The 18214-nt window shown below is 40.5% G+C and overlaps 3 protein-coding genes across 4 annotated transcripts in view; 2 read left to right on the top strand and 1 right to left on the bottom strand.

Annotated features, from left to right (window-relative positions):
• lmcd1 (LIM and cysteine-rich domains 1) overlaps positions 1 to 10351 on the top strand; it is a 15180-nt gene extending 4829 nt beyond the window's left edge. The window contains exons 3-8 of the mRNA XM_031854030.1: positions 1909 to 1994; positions 3380 to 3635; positions 4775 to 4924; positions 5262 to 5498; positions 6519 to 6737; positions 7014 to 10351. Of these exons, the coding sequence (XP_031709890.1) occupies positions 1909 to 1994; positions 3380 to 3635; positions 4775 to 4924; positions 5262 to 5498; positions 6519 to 6737; positions 7014 to 7124 (1059 nt within the window). The 3' untranslated portion in view covers positions 7125 to 10351. The remainder of the gene's footprint in view (positions 1 to 1908; positions 1995 to 3379; positions 3636 to 4774; positions 4925 to 5261; positions 5499 to 6518; positions 6738 to 7013) is intronic.
• Positions 10352 to 11299: 948 nt separating this feature from the next.
• On the bottom strand, positions 11300 to 14567 carry LOC116388043 (carnitine O-palmitoyltransferase 2, mitochondrial-like). Its single transcript, XM_031855641.1, has 5 exons — positions 14392 to 14567; positions 13530 to 13610; positions 13324 to 13430; positions 11950 to 13227; positions 11300 to 11628 (listed from the first exon to the last, which is right to left on the bottom strand). The coding sequence occupies exons 1-5, from the start codon at positions 14565 to 14567 to the stop codon at positions 11300 to 11302; spliced, it is 1971 nt and encodes a 656-aa protein (XP_031711501.1).
• Positions 14568 to 15905: 1338 nt separating this feature from the next.
• Positions 15906 to 18214, top strand: part of LOC116379155 (abhydrolase domain containing 6, acylglycerol lipase) — a 7010-nt gene continuing 4701 nt past the window's right edge. Inside the window, exons 1-2 of one of the 2 annotated variants that reach the window (XM_031842100.1) lie at positions 15906 to 16040; positions 17278 to 17393. In XM_031842100.1, coding sequence (XP_031697960.1) covers positions 17290 to 17393 — 104 coding nt within the window. In that variant the 5' untranslated portion in view covers positions 15906 to 16040; positions 17278 to 17289. The remainder of the gene's footprint in view (positions 16041 to 17277; positions 17394 to 18214) is intronic. The other variant, XM_031841435.1, reaches the window with a different exon arrangement.

The following is an 18214-nucleotide window of genomic DNA, read 5'->3' as shown; positions in this document are numbered from 1 at the left end:
CACACACACACACACACACACACACACACACACACACACACACACACACACACACACACAGAGAGACACAGACTCTTGGTCAGAGACCAAAAACCAAAACAGATTATCAAAGCAAATTGATTGCCGAAGTTAAACTCTAACATTCTTGATCTTGGAATAATTTTTGATAAAAAAAGATAACCTCTTAACCCCCTGCAGCTTTCAGCCATCTCACGGTCTTCATCAGTGGATAGAGTTTGCTCAGTTGTCATCATGTGACTGGTTGTCCTTTGACAATAAAGCAACCTCGACTTGCTGTGGTTGAAAGATATTTTTGTAAGTGGACTTTTTTTTATAACGTTTGCAACTAATGACACACTGATCACAAGATATTATTAATATTTGTACACAGTATGGAAGAGGATTGTGGGAAAGTTCTTTTCTTTTTTAATATGAAAGTTATAAAGAAAAGGAAGCATGAGTCACAGTGAGGACAGGAAGAGAAACAAAGAAAAGGAGCCAATAATAAAACATAGTGTCACAGAAAAAAGATTTAAACATAGGAGCAGGAGGTGAAAATACAGGAATGACTGATAAGACATAGTTTGTCGGAACTGAGATGATGTCACTGGGTGGACCGATGACATCATCCGTCCTGCACGTGTGTGTGTGTCTGTGTGCGTGTGGTTCACTCCCTTCTCTTCCTCCCACACTCACTGAGAAATGTCCAAAAACAACAACTCTTCTTTCTCATCCAACACTTCCTCTCAAATCTACAGAATCGTCGTCACTTCTTCGCCATTAACTCTGTGTCCTACAAATACTTACTGTTTGTGGTCAACTGAAGGTCCACATAGAAGCATTTTTTACAGAGCTTTCACCCACATGTTACAGGCCTCTCCAGCAGAGGAAGTTGGTTGAAAGCTATACAGAGAAAGCTAATGGTAATTACGCTAATGATTTTACAGCTCAAACACGTCCATAAAGTTTTGCAACCCAGTGTAATTTGCCCTTTTCTTTTTGCATCTGTTTGTAATCATCCATGTGGCAAAGAATAAATGTTGCCTTTGTGTCAAGAACATAGTTGGCAGAACATTGAGGAGAGAGAAAAAGAAAACTTTTGGACTGCAAGATAAAGGTCCTGACCAACGAGGTGCAGAGGCATTCCTCAAGACTTCAGGAGAAGAATTTAGACGTAACGGAGAGAAACTATATTTGGGATTTAATATGCCACGATTACTGGAAAGTCTGGGTTTGACACCCCCAATAAATGTGCTCCAGTTTAACTCGCTGATAACTTCACTGTTATTACTGTGTGTGGCTATTCGCGCTGATCTTTGTTATATGGACAGCTTTTGTAATGAGGCTCATTTGCAGAGAAAGAGCAACTTCTGCTCTAAACGTCTCTATATTACCTGATTTATATACATGTAAATAGCATGTGCAATATTTCCTCAGCAGTTAAAGGGGCAGTTCACTCTTTGCGGGTGCTTTGAGAATCATTTATTTTACTTACTTGTGAAAATATACTGAATAATGTTCTTCATCAGGAAAATATTTACATTTCAAGCCCAAATTTGTTCCCTGTGAGATACAGAGAAATCCGACAAACACTGGTGTTTGTCATTTAAGAGCCTTTAGGCCTCGTGGCTAATGGTCAGCTTGTCAAATTTACATTACTAGTGATGTCATTATTTTGACCAAATGTTTAATTATTTTGACTTACCATAGTGTTTTTTTTTCAACATTTTTCAACCTTTTTATCTGTCTTTTACCTGGTCAAAATGGTTTTCTATTCTAGTTCTAGCTGTTGTGGCCTCTGATCTTTCATGATCTCACTGTTAGTTATTTATTTATTGGATTGTACCCAAACAAACAATTTAAACGGATACCATCATTATGTTTCACTGTATTTTTGTCTCCTCTCAGATGTCTGTGAAGCCGAGTGCAGGAGATGCAGCGGTGTGTCACGTATGTGAGGAGAGCTGCTCTGGATTCCAGCCGCATTCTTGGAGGTACAAACCTTCACTGTTTTTTATTTATTTTATTATTATTTCTCACTGCCTGAAAAAAAAATGAAAGGAATGAAAATAAGAAAAAAACCCAAGTTCTCTCCTCTCAACGATTCTCTGGAACTTGTTAGTGGTTCTGCATATTTTTTGCCAATTGACTGAAGATGAGATGAGAGTCAGTTGTCAAACAGCACTGCACTTACAAGCCTAAACTACATGGACAAAATAATACATTTTGGGAAGGACATTTGAATTTTGTTGTTTTTACATTAAAAAGGTCACCTGTCAGTTTCCACAGATGAAGCCTGTGAGGGATGTCCACGAGCTTGAGCAGTGTGTCACCACTGTTGACACTAAAAATCATCTACATTACAGACATAATGGATGGAAGGGGTTTCATTAGTACAGATAAATTACAGATAAGGCAAACTTAAAACACTCCCAGGTCGTCAAATATCGCCGCTTCGTGAGTGGTCCTCGGTATCCGAGATCGTCGCACGGAGGCCCCCTTCAGGGACGGTATGCGACGCACCGGGCTTTCAACTAACTAACCGCGGCATTCGTAAATGGTAAGAGCATGTGACGTAGTGTAAAGGGCATCTGAGTCTGCTAAGGGCAGGCGGGAGTAGTGTTGAATTGACACGTGACTCGTTAGTATCGTTAGTCCCGAGAGCCACTTGATTTGCTAGTCATCTGAGTCGTTTGTCCCTCGGTGTTCACCTGAGTCGTCAGTGAAGTGTTAACATCAACCACGATGGTTTCCCAAACCTAAACATGTGGTTGTGTTGCCTGAACATAACTTCCTGAGAAGACGGAAGTTTATTTTGAAAGGACGCTATGCATCCAACACGTTGAAAACCAATACTAGAGGGTAACTCGGTGCATCGATCTGCAATGGCAAGGGCCACCGACCAAGCGGCAACATTTGACGAGTTCGGAGTGAGAATGAGTTGCAAAACCATTGTTACAATAGTAACAATCTATTTTTCTTTTGGATAAAGTTGCATTAAACATTAAAGGTCTGTAGATGTAACAGCTTTCATAAGTATTTTATCACAGAGCTATGAACGCATGACAAAGGAAAAATAATTAAATCTAGTCATTAATACAAATGTAATTTTGATTTATGGGACATCAGTTACCAGTCTTTGCATGATGATCCCTGTCAACCTCATCATAGATTCATTGGAATGTAGCTTCATGTTTTGATACAAATCACCAAGATGGTACAAAAAGTATCACAAATTGTCACAAACTTCCCTAAACAATTTTTAAAGTACCCCACTTTGGCAGAAAAAAACACCCAATTTGGCAATACGTCCTTTAATTCTTCAGCATGCTCTAAAAGCTGGTCATGTGATATATTTTTTCTTCACCTACTTGTACAGGAAAGCCTGTATCTCCTGCGGCTGCAGCGCGGTCAACCACGCTCCAAGAAGTGACGTCGAAGACGACCAGCGAATGGGACGCCTGCTCGCGGACTCACCCTGCTCCCATTTGACAGCGAAGGTCAAAGGAGGCGGCGGCCTCCGCGTGTACAAGAGGAACCGTATGATCGTGACCAATCCGGTGGTGTCGCGCAAAGACCCGACCTTCAACACCACGACGTACGACTGGGCACCGGCCGGCCTCAACCAGATACTGGTGAGGGTCAGTTCGGAGTAGGCTACAGGCGATAGTTGTTCGCTGCAGTCTGTTGGTCTGCAACAGCTCGTTAAGTCACATTTTACTCACCAGCTGCAGGTTGTTGCGGAGATCTGAGATGCGATAACTCTGCCGGATAGAACTTTGACAAAAATATACAAAGCAATAACATCTCAAGCAACAGACTCGCTTCATGTTGACTGTTTCCGCTTCCTCTGAAATCGGTCCTACTGTGTTTTTCAAGGGTGCTAGATTTAAAAAGAACATCTAACTCAGGCAAGAATTATACAAAAGATTTATTTTCAACAACATTTCATCTATTTTATTCCCATCCTTAAAACTCACCTCTGGGTTTCACCACTTTATTCATCATTTCACTTTAGTTTAGTTTCTGCAGCCCCCTCTGCATGTCGAACAGTCTAGACCGCCTGGTTTCCATTAAAAACAAGTATGTTTGAGTTTTCACAACCTATAATTATAAGGATGACAGGGATTATTGAGCACTGCGGTGTGGTGGGAGACGTTACTGCGGTTGAACTTGTAGAGACAGATCCAGATCCAACACTGGGACGGCTCTGCAGATCTGCCTCTAAAAAAACTTCTGCATGCTTTGAAACGAACGCCGCAGCTCTACTCTTAGTCACCATCTTACTCTGCTGCAGACAACACAGATGTGTCACTGACAACACCTGGACGGAGTGATGACAGCTGAAACACAGACTCCTGAACAATGCTGAAGTTTGTCATTCAGCCATGTTAGCGAGGTCTATAGGCTCAGATCAGTGTTTTCTGATTTATTTACTTTAGAGAGTGTGTTCAACATGCTAAAATGACAGTGGTAAGAATAGTCAGGGAAGTGCCAAAGTATATCCAGTAAATATTTTACCTTTTTCCACTGTGTTTATTTGATTAAACTGGGGGTCTAAACTGCTGCAGTTATTTATCTTTCTTGTATGGTGCAGGTTGGCAGGTGGAGCTGATCTCATAAAGACCAAACAGCTCCCCGTCGTGGTGAATCTGCAGCCTGATAAATGTGAAAGAGTGAATTTGTCAGTTCAATAAGTTGGATCACATCCCAACACAACTAATGCTGTAAGAAATAACAGGTTACAAGTAAAATGCCCCTGATTCCCCCTCAGGCCATGCAGTACATGGAGCTCATCCCGCAGAGACAACGTCCAGTCTCGGGGACAGATGGAGCGTTGGAGCGACGGAGGCAACTCTTCAGTCAGCTTCCTGCCTACGATCAGGACCCCATGAAGTGCCAGAGCCTGGCCAGTGAGGAGGAGGTACCGTACTCTACTTAAAGCTACTATAACTTTTATCTTGTGTTGATTTTGGCGGTCCCTATGGACAAAGATGGTAGTGTTTCTGAATAACTATAAGAATATATTCTCTCTTCTCTCTGATGGTCTTGTTTACTTATGTAGATCATATAGAGTCTTCAGTATTAAGAGTGTTTCATAATCATGTCAAACTTCCTCATAGTAACTTTAAGCTGTATGTTAGCTATCTAACATCACTTAAATCCGTTTTTATGGCTGGAAAACAACTTAAACACTATGTAAAGTCTGTTTTCTTTAGTTGACTCTGATCTTGACTTACTTCTCCTATATCCTCCTGTAGATTTCCTCCATGCTGCTGTTTGTGAAGAGCTACAAACTGGAGGTGCTGGGAGTCGGGGAGGTGGCCTTGCCTGGTGAGAGCGGAGCTCTGAGGGAAGCAGCCACTCAGAGGACAGCGAAGGACGCCAAGGACAGTGACAGGAAGGATGCTCTGGAGCACCAGGACCATGGCTCCTCCAACAGCAGCGCTGCCTCTGCCTCTGGCTCCACTAACGGAACAGATAACAAGACTGGATATGTAAGTAAATAAGGCGTCTGACAGCAAAGCACCAGACAGATTTGAAAAACATCAGGTGGATTTCCATTCGGTACAGTTATTCTGGGCAGGTTATTTTGTAGGTCTCGTTAAATATTTGCAAAGCAATTCTGCAAAGCTTGAAGTCAACCCCAAAAAGACCTTGAACTCTACACTGCACATTTTGGAACACTTGAATCAGATTTGCAAGCAGAGGAGTCACCATCTGCTGGCTGTTAGAGTGAATGCACGTTTAAGACACTCCAGCATTGTCTTCACTTTTCCGACCCCGAGGTTTCCGACTGAAGTCAACAGCAGAGGTGGTAAAAGTATTCAAATCACTTACTTGAAAGTAAACATAGCAATGGCACAGTAAAAAAATCAACTTGGGTATTCTTTAGGTATTTGAAACTAATTGTACTTTATGGATCAAATGTAAATTCAAAGTAACTACTGTCAGTGTTACATGGATCATTTTATCGATGTATTAATATGTAAAATGTTGTATTTTTAAATTCTTCATGTATTTTTGGTACTTTAGTCTGTAAGAACGGATCATATTTTATAAACTGATTACATGTTTTCATAAAGGACCAGGATGTAGCATTTAGGGGGATATATGGAATATTGTATTCATAACCATCTTTTCATTAGTGTATAATCACCTGAAACGAAGAGTCGTGTTTTCTTTACCTTACAATGATTCATATTTACATTTGGAGGGGTCCTCTTCATGGTGTTGGCGATGTTGCATCACCATGTTTCTACAGTAGCCCAACGGACAAACCAAACACTGGTTCTAGAGATCCTTTAGCATTTCTACATTACCTACAGGCCACCGTAGGTTCTCAAAACGCTTGGAAAGGAAGCCGATGGGTACTCAGTTGGTTGCAATCTGCACCCTCACCACTAGATGCCACTAAATCCTACACACAGATGTATGTATGTGTGTCTGTATTGTTGCAGTAGTTTGGTTCATGAACGTCTCTCACTTTCTTATTCTGTCCTCTCTCTGTGCTCTAGCGCTGTACCTGTTGCCAAGGTGAGGTTGCCAAAGCGAGTCCAGCTATTTACGCTGAGCGTGCAGGTTACCATCGCGCCCTGTGGCATCCCACCTGCTTCAAATGTTCAGAGTGTGGCCAAGGATTGGTGGACCTGGTCTACTTCTGGTCCAATCAGAAGCTGTTCTGCGGACGACACTACTGTCAGACGGTCTGGCCGCGATGCTCCGGCTGCGATGAGGTGAGACGTCGTCCCGTCAGACTTCCTGTAGAGACGATTAATATCAGACAGAGGGACGTTAAGATGAGTACGGCTTCACAGAGCAGCTAGCATGGCTGTAGACTTTAAATATACAGTCTGTATACAAGTCGCAGGGTAATTAGAATAGATGGAGATGGATTCAACCAATGAAAAACCACATGCCATAAAGCTGCCCCACCTACAAACATTATCAGTTAAACAACTATGTTTGATTATCACTGTTTAATTATCTCCTCTCCCCTTCTCCTCCCTCAGTTGATCTTCTGTCAGTCTTTCCACACGGCAAAAGATGGCCGGACGTGGCATCGGCATCACTACTGCTGCTGGAAGTGCGGGCAAAACCTGGATACGCCCTGTCAGCACTGAGACACAATATGGTGGTCAGTTTTTAAAAGTTTTAGCACTGCTGAAAAAGCTGAATTACAGACAAGGCAACAAAAAAACTGTAGTGTCGAGTGTAGTTGGTTTGCTTGTTTTAAATAAATAAAAGTAGAGTTTTAAATCTTTAAATTTGTGTGTGCGGTGATGGAGCTGATGATGCTATCAGGAGGTATTCTGGTCTTCATCCCCTCCTTTATGTTCTGGCCCTCTTTAACGTCTGGTAAACACAGAAAAAGAAATAAGTAAGAGATAAGTAATACCGAACAAATGGGGCTTTAAGTCTTTAAACTTGATGTTTATTTGACATTTACTATTTAAAATACGGCATCCTACAAGTCCAGTTGATATATGGATGTTTATAATACTTAAGACATCCAGCAGACGTTGAAGTATTTAAAGACTTGTTCAGTTGAGCCTACTGGTGTTTGAGGTACTCAAGCAAATGTTAAGTGGACTCAAAAGTGTTTAAAGTACTGAAACAAACATTTGGTGGATTTATTGGCACTTACATTGTTGACAGTGACCGGACCCAGATGTGCTGGTCTCAGATACGAACAGCAGCTTAAAGGACCGAGCAGCAGACAGTTTAGGAAACAAATGAGTAAATTAAAATAAGATGAGAAAGAAATGAATAAACATAAAAGGTCCAAGCTGGTTCCAGCAGTCTCAACCACATCACACATCTTCATCAGCAGATTTTCATGGCGCTGTGGATGTTCAAAGTTTTTTTTGAGGATTTTATTTCCCCTGTTGGCTCAGAAGTTGAGCTTGAAAGTTCTTTTCTTTTAACAGTTTGAGAAAACAGACACAACTCAAGGTTCACTTACTATCTTGGGAGCTTTTGATCACATCACACCGTCTTCATCAGCAGGAAAAGTTTGAACATCTACATCATGGTCATTGACTGATCCATGACAAATTAGGAAACTTCACCTGCTGAGGTCATAAATTAACTTCCAAGCTCAATATTTAGATTTTATTTATTTCACAGGATGTATTTCATCCTGCACAATGTAACTAATCTTTTAGGATAATCCCAGGTTGGGAATGAAATACTGTATAATGTATGTGGATCTCTCTTCTTGCTTTTAAAAACAGCATACATTATAATTCACAGTACTTGACGACAGTTGAACTGCGGGGATATTTGTACTTTATAACAGTTTCAAGGACCAGAAAAGGTCAAGAAAACTCGATTTTACCCTGAAAGTTCTGCTTCATATTGACATAGATGGTATGTTAAAGAAGCACACTGCAAACATATTGCAATTTCTGCCTTTAATGTGTGGAAGTGCAGTGAGAATATTTCAACATATTTTCAATAGAGATCAACTTATGTTTTGGGTTTTAGTTTGAATATGTGCAGATTTGTGATTCATTTTTATTTCAGACAGAAAAAATCGAATTGTTTGATTTAGAACTTGGAGAACTGGACAGGAAGAAGGCTGGAAAAGGCATAAAACTAATTAGAAATGAATAGTACTGCTGGATTTATTTTTGTATTGTTTAAACTAGAGTAGATTTTGACCCCCTGCCTTTTAATACTCATCAAAGTTGTGTCATGTATTTTTACAATTAGAAAGTAAGGATTTTTGCTTATAATATGTAATTTTCTTCATTTTCTTCAGTCAAACTGCGGATACATTTTGCATTTAACCTCTTTCATGAACATTAATCTGAATAATCTTCTGAATGCTAAATTGTGTGTAACGTTTTGTAGTTCGTTAACACTTACCAAAGGTGATTCATCTTGTATAATAGATAGTACTGTGAGGTACACAAAGTTTTCGATGCTGCAAAGTTAGTATTTTTGCAATGTGATGAAGTCTCTTAAATCAAGGTAGCCAGAAATAAACATCTGGGAGAGACGGAAGCTAATTAGCTTTACTTTTGTTCCATAACATCAGCATAACATCAGGCAATGTGCTTGTGTGTTTTTATTGTCTTTCGATTGCTTTTTTAATTGATTGCTGCTAGAAAACGCTAACTGTTGACAATTAAGCTCGCAATATTGTTTGAAGTGATCAGCTTAAATATGTAGCAAACAGACAATACTGTTCAATACAATGTTATCTGTGACGGAAAATATGTCGTATATAGCAATCTCAAATTGACTATGAATACTAGTTCCATCTGTGTTTATCAGTGTGCAATAAATCTTCATACAAAGGTTCGTATGATATCTTACAAAAAACATATTTTGTTGTTTTTTGTGCATTTTCTTACGAATGTCCAGCAACCTGAGCGATAAGTGGGAAAAAATACTACTTGGTTATGTTTAGGAAAACATTGTGATTTAAAATATATACAAAAGTGGCGTTAAAGTCACTTCAAGGAAGTTAAACTTTGTATTGATTTTGGCGCCCCCTGTGGACAAAAGCGGTGTGTTTCTGACACACCCATCCACCTTGGGCTCTTCCCTTCGCGGACTTTGTCGCTCTTTATACTTCCTGGTTCACAAATACTTGGATTACACACAAAGTGATTACTTGTGTTATATAATAATTATAGTGCATTCCTTTTCATAGGTATAGATATACGAACAGTGTGTGAGAAGCCTGACGTGTTTAGCACAAAAACTGTAAGCGAGGGTGAAACGGCTAGCCTAGCTTAGCTCAGTCAACTATAAAATAATAGTTTGATACGAACACAACGAGATGAGATATTTATCTTTGTCTGGGTAAAATGACAAACAAGGATCTGCTCTGTGAAGGATATTAAGTTTTTGTGAACAGACCAGAAGCAGGACCTTGTTTAGCGGCTGGTATGAAAAACTGTTATAGCTCGTGTTTAAAATGAAAAAGTTTGATGCTGTGTTCAAAACTGTCGTCATTCACAGTTCACAATAAGGAATTCCCAGTTAAATACTAAACTCGGTGCTGTTGTCAGTCGTTGACACAGATGGTATTTGGTGATTTGAAGGTGACCATCACTTGTTTAGTTCTTTTTTACATTACATTGTGGGATAAAACACAAACCTACAAAACTAATTACTGAGTTCCACAGTGAATAGTGAATGACATAAATCAGATTGTACTGTTTTAAATCAGAAGTGATGGTGTTAAAGAGATTTTTCTGCTGATCATGATTTGACACCTGATAGAATTAAAGTCACTTCTGATTGAACTCCCTGTTGTCTGTCATCTTTTTGGAGAGAGTGTTTGATCGGTAAATATTTATATTTCCACCAACTCATGTTGAAAGTTCATCACATCATCGTGAACTTTGACTTCACAGTGAGTGGGTTATGCCAATATGTCTTGTGGACAGTCTCAGCAAAACTATCTTTATTTTCAACAGTTAACAGCCGACAGTGTTTCGTCATAAATTATGTTGCAATTATATTTGATTAAAAAAGAAAGGTATAGTTAAATGCATGGTTGAACATAAACACGAACACAGTTTGAGATTTTAACTTTATCTTTCCAGCTGGAGCAAAATGTTTAACAAATTTGAAGTAAAGCTCTGATGTAAGGTTTTAGTAAGTGTGTGCGTGTGTGTGTGTGTGTGTGTGTGTGTGTGTGTGTGTGTGTGTGTGTGGCAGGAATGTTAAGTATTCCTGTGGTTTTTATTGTGCAGTTGCGTCACCCAGCTGACTGCAAACAGCCACCTCCTGAACCATTAAAAGAAAAACAGAAAAGGATATTTTTAGTCTCAAACTGAGACAATTTTATTTGGATTGCAGTTTTATGGCCTTCAATAGCACCCTGTGTTATCAGGGTGGGTTTACAGAGGATCTGTCAGACTTACTCAGCACTTCTTCTGATTCCATACGGAGAATATCCAAACAGGCGAACACTGAGGATCATTACGTAATCGTTTTATATATTATTGATCATGTTATATACAAGTATGTGCCTTTTACATACACTAGACTAGCTGGCTCTGCTGTCACATCACATCCCTTTTTGCCTTGTAAGTTTGTCTTTAATTACTCTTGTATAGTTTCTATCTTTACTTCTTTTCCATGTTGGTTTTTTAATTTAATGTTTACTTTAATTATCTAACAATTTCCCCGTGTTTTAGCCGTATGTGTTCATGTTTATTTTGTGGTGTATTAAATATTCGTATATCTCACTTCCTGCATGGTAGCCCAGAGAAGTTAATCACTCACCACTGTTTCATAAAACCAAACATTTTTGATGACAAACACTAGTTTCTTAGCTGAGTGTCTTTCCTTCCAGGACAGTGAAAATGTCCTCTAAGGACTTGTGGACACACTGCAGGAACTCATGGACGTTGCGAGCCGGGTAGCTGGACACATTGCAGCCGATCCAGTCGTCAAAAACGCTGTAGGTAAGCCCAAACCCGTCAGGCGCATACGGGGCAAAGCCAAAAAAGTCCATAGCTGGACTGGTGAGGGTGCTGGTTTCGAGGATGGCGTGGTTGATGGCAGCGTAAGATGGGTCTGTGTACAGGCTGTGCAGAGCCTCGCTCTTTGACTCGGCCAGGTATCGCAGGGCAAACAGGTGACGGTCAAAACCTTGTCCTAGTGAGAGAAATAAAAGAAGTGGTTAAGAAGACCGAAGGGTGTGTGTTTGTGTGTTTGTTTCTATGTGTGAGTATGTGTGTGTGTGTGTGTGTTTTGAGATCAGAAAGCGCTCATTTTATTCACATAAGATGAAATCCAGTCATCATTTTAGTAGAAAATTACCAACAGGGAAGGAATATCTTACAGTGTCAGTAGAAAGACTGCAAGCATTTTTTCAGACCCGAAAACTATGTCTGCAAGACTTCTTTGTATCTTTCAAATATCACAAATTGTAACCCCAAATTAGATTAAATACATGTAGAAATGTCTTATACACACCCATAGTTCCTTCTTTGATGAGCTGCCGATGATATGTAGAGCATTCTCTCAGCATGGCCTGTAGTTGCTCCACACTGTGTTGTCCTGACTGGAAAACAAAGGCGTGTGAACATCGTTGTGTCTGCATGGTGAGCGGGCGGATGGAGTCTATGCGGCCGTGTCTGAACGCTGCAGTGCTGCAGCTCTCACATGCGGCTACTGTCTGTCCATATTGCCTCAGGAAACCCATTTGAAAAGCCAGCTGGACTACAGCATCTGGACTCAACTTGCTCTTCTTTAACAGTGCCTTGCCCCCTTTCTTGAACTCCATGGCGTCAATGGTGAGCGTCGATACAATCGAGTCAAAGTTCTCCTTGACTTTTTTGATGCCATCCTCCAGCTCGTCGTCCAGGTTGAACTGCAGTCTGCGCACAGCAGAGGCTGAATCCACAGCAGCAGCAGCAGTGGGGCCCGGGTGTACCAGCGGCCGCTCCGTTGTGTCTTTGAAGATCTCATTCTGAAAGCAAAGCATAGCTAAGCCGTCTACCCAGGAGTGGTCAAAAGTGATGCCCGCCTGTCCGTCTTTGGTCAGAATGACAGTAAAGGACTTGTCGTACCACCGATTGCATCCGTCGCCGTGCAGCATGTTGTGGGAGAGGTGGATTTGGTCCCTCATGCTTTCATCGTCCAGACAGAGACAGAAAAGGGCGCTGTCAACAATCTGTAAATCCTCTGCGTTTCCAGCTGCTATCAGCTTGTCCCTCAGTCCGGCCCACACGTCCCTGCTCTCACTGGTCAGGACCCCGAGAGGAGAGGCCGCCGCTGGCGTTGGGTCAGACAAAATGTACTTCAAGTGGGACTGGATCTCTGCAGGCTTCACTGAATTCCCATCCCTGTCTACAATGTCAAACACATACATGTTGCCTTTGCTCATAACTAGGAGATGTCTCGCTTTCTCGTCGGTGAAGAGCTCATCTCTCCTCCGCTTGGGGATCCGAGTTGTGTTGAAGAGGCGAAGGAACGGAGACGTGTCCAGGGGGCCAGACAGGAAAGACGGGGCACAGCGGACGACCCCTTTGAAGCTGTCTGTCTCACTCTTTGTCGGGTTGAGGTGGAAAACCTCTGGCTCCTGTAATCCGGCTCGCAGTGTTTTCATAAAGCGCAATGCTGAACACACCATATTGGTTGCCCGCACAATCTGCTCATTGTACTGTGGTTTAGGGTCAGGATTGAAGATCATGAAGGGGTTGGTCAGCATCACAGAGTAGCGAACAGAAAGATACCTGTCAATCCACGGTCCTGAGAGAAAAGAAATCAATCAAACAGATTCATTAGTGAATGTATGCATTGGAGATGCTCAATTTCAGGGTCAAGCATCAGCACGGCACCCCTCACCTGAGATGTAGCTTGTGTGTGTGTTGTTTTTGTCCTGAGCTACCAGTTCCTCTTGCAGCTGTTTCCCAGCACCGTTCTGGAAATCCTGTGCAATTTTCTCTGTTATTCTAAGGACACAGTTTAGATTGTTTCAGATAAGATTCAGTAATTAGTATTGAAGTGAAATTATTGCATCATAAAGGTTGATTCTCTTTTTAAAAACGTACCTGAACTGATCATCATCCAACAGAGGCCTCTGGGCAGCTAAATACCTCCTGACAGTATCCTCCAGTTTTGGTATGGGTAACCTAAACAATTCAAAAATTAAAATAAAATGACAGAATCCTTTAATAGTCCAACAGTGAAGAAATTTGCAATGTGACAATGAAAATTATTTTATTGATTCAATAAGCTATTTTGTTTGAAATCTGTTGTCTCTTTTATGTGAAATGTTCATGTTTTTATGTTGGTAACTTTTTGCTGTTTTGCTTTTAAGTCTGTTTTTTGTGTTCACTGTCATTTTGAACAGTGATTTAAAAATCTCAATAGCATCATCCGGGATAAATACACTCTAAAATGTCACCGTAAAATAACGGTAATGTACTGTTGTTTTTACGGTGAAGCTATCGTAATTTACTTTGGCCGAAAGTGGCCGATGGTATGCTACGTATGTTGTTCAGCGGTAGTACCTATCCTAAGAGTGGTATGCTGTTCAGCAGTATGTACATATCCCTATAGTGGTATCCTTCTGTTGTTCAGCGGTAGTACCTATCCTAACAGTGGCATGCTGTTCAGCAGTATGTACATATCCCTATAGTGGTATCCTACTGTTGTTTAGCGGGATGTCCTGCAGCAGTGGAACAGTACCTATCCCTGGAGTGGTATGCTTGTACTTTTCCAACAGCACACCGTTTAAAGTAGGACACAAGAGGCTTGTTGTATTGGCACAAATGCTTCCCATTTGTAGATATGCACTTTTTCATGATACAGAACAATTTTATAATTCATGGCAAAATAATTTCAGGCAGAGAGCCACGGACCCCACTGTGACAGTCACTGTGTTAGAGACATGTGAAATAAAATCCTTACCTGGGTAAACTCTTCTGGTGATGCCTCAATGGTGCATCACTTTGGCTCACATACTCGGTTGAAGACCCCTTTTGGCTGCTGTAGTTTCGCTTAGTGATGCCCAGAGCAGCAGTTCTTAAGTTAATTCCAGATTTCCTCAGAGAGGCAACACATCTCACTGAGAGCAGATTGGCCATGCTGTTAACAGACTGAATACCTGTTAGTTCAACCTAAAGCACAAATCTAAAGAGACATCCGTGTCACTCGAGGTGACTATGGGGTGGTATTTATTATACTAAGGTGTCTCCTCCCTTTCTTTCCTAGCCTCCTTTCCTCGCTTTTCAGTCACGCCCACTGGAGATGTGGCAGAGAAGGACAAGGAGAGAGCAGTGTGTTTAACACTGAGGTGTTTAACAAAAGAGTTCATCACAATATATATATTAACTATTAATTCAATTCACAAGGTCGCGTAATGTGAACTGGATGAAGCAATGATGAAAGTTAGTTAGTTATATAATGATGGTGTAGTGTACACCGAGGTGAGAGTCTTTAATTTGGTGTAGTATAGTGTTTTGAATAATTTTTGCACACCTTGACCAATACTGAAACTTTTAAAGCTTTCAAGTCAACATTTGAGACTCCACCGAACAACACTTGCCCAGAGGCCTTTCTCATTTCCCAGTTTGTATATCCTCAATTATTTTCCTCTCCTCCTATATTTATTCTTAATTCAATTCACAATATGGCACAATGTGACAAGAATGTACGGAGGTCACACATATATTTAACACACACACATTACAGGCTTAATACATTTCATTGTGTGAAGCACTACAAACATTTGTATTAAAAGTACTATACAAATAAAGAGGTACATACATGATTGATATGTTATACACACAAACACTCCTGTCTATATATTTGACAATGTGAAATGCAGCAAATTATTGCTGAATGTGTAATAATTTTCCGTTAGCAGCTGTTTGCTGTATGGAAGCCCACTTTCGCCAGCAAAAAAAAACAAACATCCCCATGGCACTTTTGGTGCATCCATCTGTAACCATGACACTGACCAGATGCTTCCAGTTGCTGTTCAATGAAGGGTGCCCCCTCAGCCACATCGGTTTTATTCTACACCAGAGCTGCTTCTTGCTTAACATCCTTTCAAGGGTGCAGCAAGCAAGTGAAGTATTTCATTTGTTGTAAAGACACGTTTAAAGTAGTCTTCAATGTACTCACGATACATTTATATGTCAAATGTAGGGTAACTTAAGTATCTTATAATTATGACTTTTTATCTCATAACTTTCTATCTCATAATTTCGATTTACCATGGGGATCTTTTTATTATCAATTCTAATTTTTCATCTTTTTATGTTTTTTGTCATTTTTATTTGTTTGCTGGCGTAAATGGACTTTCATAGAATGCGTTGTTACATACGATTGTGATATTTCTCACAGCGCCTGAACGCATCACGGTCCTCTTGGTGTCTTTCCCTTTAAGTGCAGATGAAAGGCTGTTGTGTAATCCGGCTGAAAGAGGAGGAGGAGGAGGGGCAGCAGCCGACCGGACCGAACCGAACCGAACCGAACGGAGGACAGCTTGCAGTGACAGATCGAAGAGGAGTCCGACAGATACAGACTTACTTCCGTGCAGGTGATTTTAATAAGTATGTTGTAATTCAAATGGATATGTATCCGGTTCAGCACCCAAACTGTGTCACTCAGTCAGTATGTTAATAATATAACCGACAGTGTGCGTGATGTGATCGTGTTTGAGATGCGATGCTTTCAAAGGACACTTAGAGACTCATAACCAGGATGCACCGTGTGTCTGAAATGATATGTTTTTATCTGAGTTAAGTTCCCTCTCTACTGTTGCACCTTCAGTTTGAAATTAAGCGTTTCTTATGAGACTGACAGGAAACCAGCGGTGATCCGGTTAAAGTGAAGTTCCGTTTTCCGCTTCTCTAATTTTACACAACTGACGACTCACGTTGATTTCGACACTAATAGATTTTTATATAACTTTTTTTACAAAACAAGGGCAAGTCAAGGTCCACTTTCTTTCCGGAACTTTCCACCGCGTCACATTGTATTCATCAGTGGATCGAGTTTCTGTGTCTGTGTTGGCTTAAAGAATCAAAGGTCAGGTTTGACTTTGGAAATTAAGCAATTTGGCAAAACATTCCCACCACAAGTTGTTTACATATATGTTTATAGTTTTTATTGTATAGAAGTGAAGTACTTGGTCACATAGATAAATTGACCATCATCATTTTTAAAAACAATTTACTAAAAGAAGTATAATATCAAAAATGGAAAAAAAATGTTTAAATCAAACCATCATTTCACAAAACTATATTTTTATCAGTTCATATCTGCAGTATTTTTGAAAATTGTGAATCATGTGAACTGTAGCCATAAAGTAGCCCACTCATGAGGTTACTTTCTCAGATTTCACGAGCAGCATTAGACACTCCGAGCAAGTATAGAGAACGTGGGCGTCGTGAGGAGGTTCAGGGTGGATGGGAAGGTGAAACAAACACAGGACTTTCACCCAGGAGACCTCTGTACATGTTCCTTGTGAATCAGTCTTTGTGCTAAGCTAAGCTAAAAGCAAATCACAGTGCTATTTCTGCACGGAGATGAAAATGATATTCGCCAAGTGTCCAAGTATTCTATTTAATGTTTTTATTTGTATTGTTATCTGACACATCAATGTTCAGCGAGAGCCCCGACTCAAAAGTGATGAATCACTTACTGGTTTCACTGGACTCTTGCCACCACACTGGTCTGATGTATCAGTAGCAGAAGAGGCTGATGGGACGCCGGGTCAGCATCGACAATTCAGAAGCTGAGCTGAGAGCAAATGACAATGTCTGTCTGTGTGTTTTATTTTGAAAGGCGTGTGCAACGATGGAGCTGATTATACTATCGGGAGGTATTGTGGTTTTCCCGGTCCTCGCCTTCATCACCTCCTTCCTGTTCTGGCCCGGAGTTCTCCTTAAAGCCTACAACTGGTAAAAACACACATGTTAGACATAACTGGTAATTGGTTCGTGTTAACTGGTGGATTCCAGTGAGATTGGGTTTTTTTGCGTTCTTGAAAAGAGTCCTATGAAAATGTTCTGACAGCTATGACTTCATGAGTTGTAACACACGTTCATGTCTTTCAGAAATATCAGAGTGCATCAAAGTTAGTAATCTGTCTAGTTGTTACTTGTCCCTAAAGACGGACAAATCTACTGATGTTTTGTGTGTTTTTTTTAAATCTTTTTTAAGTTATTTCCCCTTTGGTAACATGTTGGATTCTTTATTTCATTAACTTCCAAAAGTACCCATAAGTTCCTATATATATATATATATCAATCAATCAATCAATCAATCAATCAATCTAATTATGACAATTGTACACAAATGTCTGATAAGATGAAATGATGACGTAATGACTGTAGACAACTGAAGACAATGCACCTCCTTCACCAGCAGCAGAGGGACAGATGTACCTCAAGTTCAAGAACACATTATCTTGCTGTTGTAAACATATTTTTCTCAGCATTGTGTATTGATTGTAATGATTTTGTGACAGAATGTTATCTCACTAATCATTAGTGTGTTACAGCCTGTTGCTCTGCTGGATTGTCACTGCCTCTAAAATGTGCTTTTATTGTGAAGGAGCAGGGCCTCTAGTGTGACCTGGCCTACTGGACTTTGTCTAAGCTGTAAAAAAAATATCCTACATGTTGGCCGCTAGGAAGGTTATTGTAGCTATTTCACTCTCACTCTCTCTCACTCACACACACACACACACACACACACACACACACACACACACACACAC

The sequence above is a fragment of the Anarrhichthys ocellatus genome, unplaced genomic scaffold (assembly GCF_004355925.1).
Source record: "Anarrhichthys ocellatus isolate YVR2014 unplaced genomic scaffold, GSC_Weel_1.0 scaffold1, whole genome shotgun sequence".
NCBI classification, from domain to species: Eukaryota; Metazoa; Chordata; class Actinopteri; order Perciformes; family Anarhichadidae; genus Anarrhichthys; species Anarrhichthys ocellatus.
Note: the sequence above shows the minus strand (reverse complement) of the source record. Positions and strands in the feature narration are given on the sequence as shown.

Coding starts and splice junctions, on each gene's coding strand:
- LOC116388043 (XM_031855641.1), bottom strand. CDS start 14,567: ATGGCCAATCTGCTCTCAGTGAGATGTGTTGCCTCTCTGAGGAAATCT. Junction 13,611..14,391: donor CACCAGAAGAGTTTACCCAG/GTAAGGATTTTA, acceptor TGAATTGTTTAG/GTTACCCATACCAAAACTGG. Junction 11,629..11,949: donor CATCAAAGAAGGAACTATGG/GTGTGTATAAGA, acceptor TTCTCTCACTAG/GACAAGGTTTTGACCGTCAC.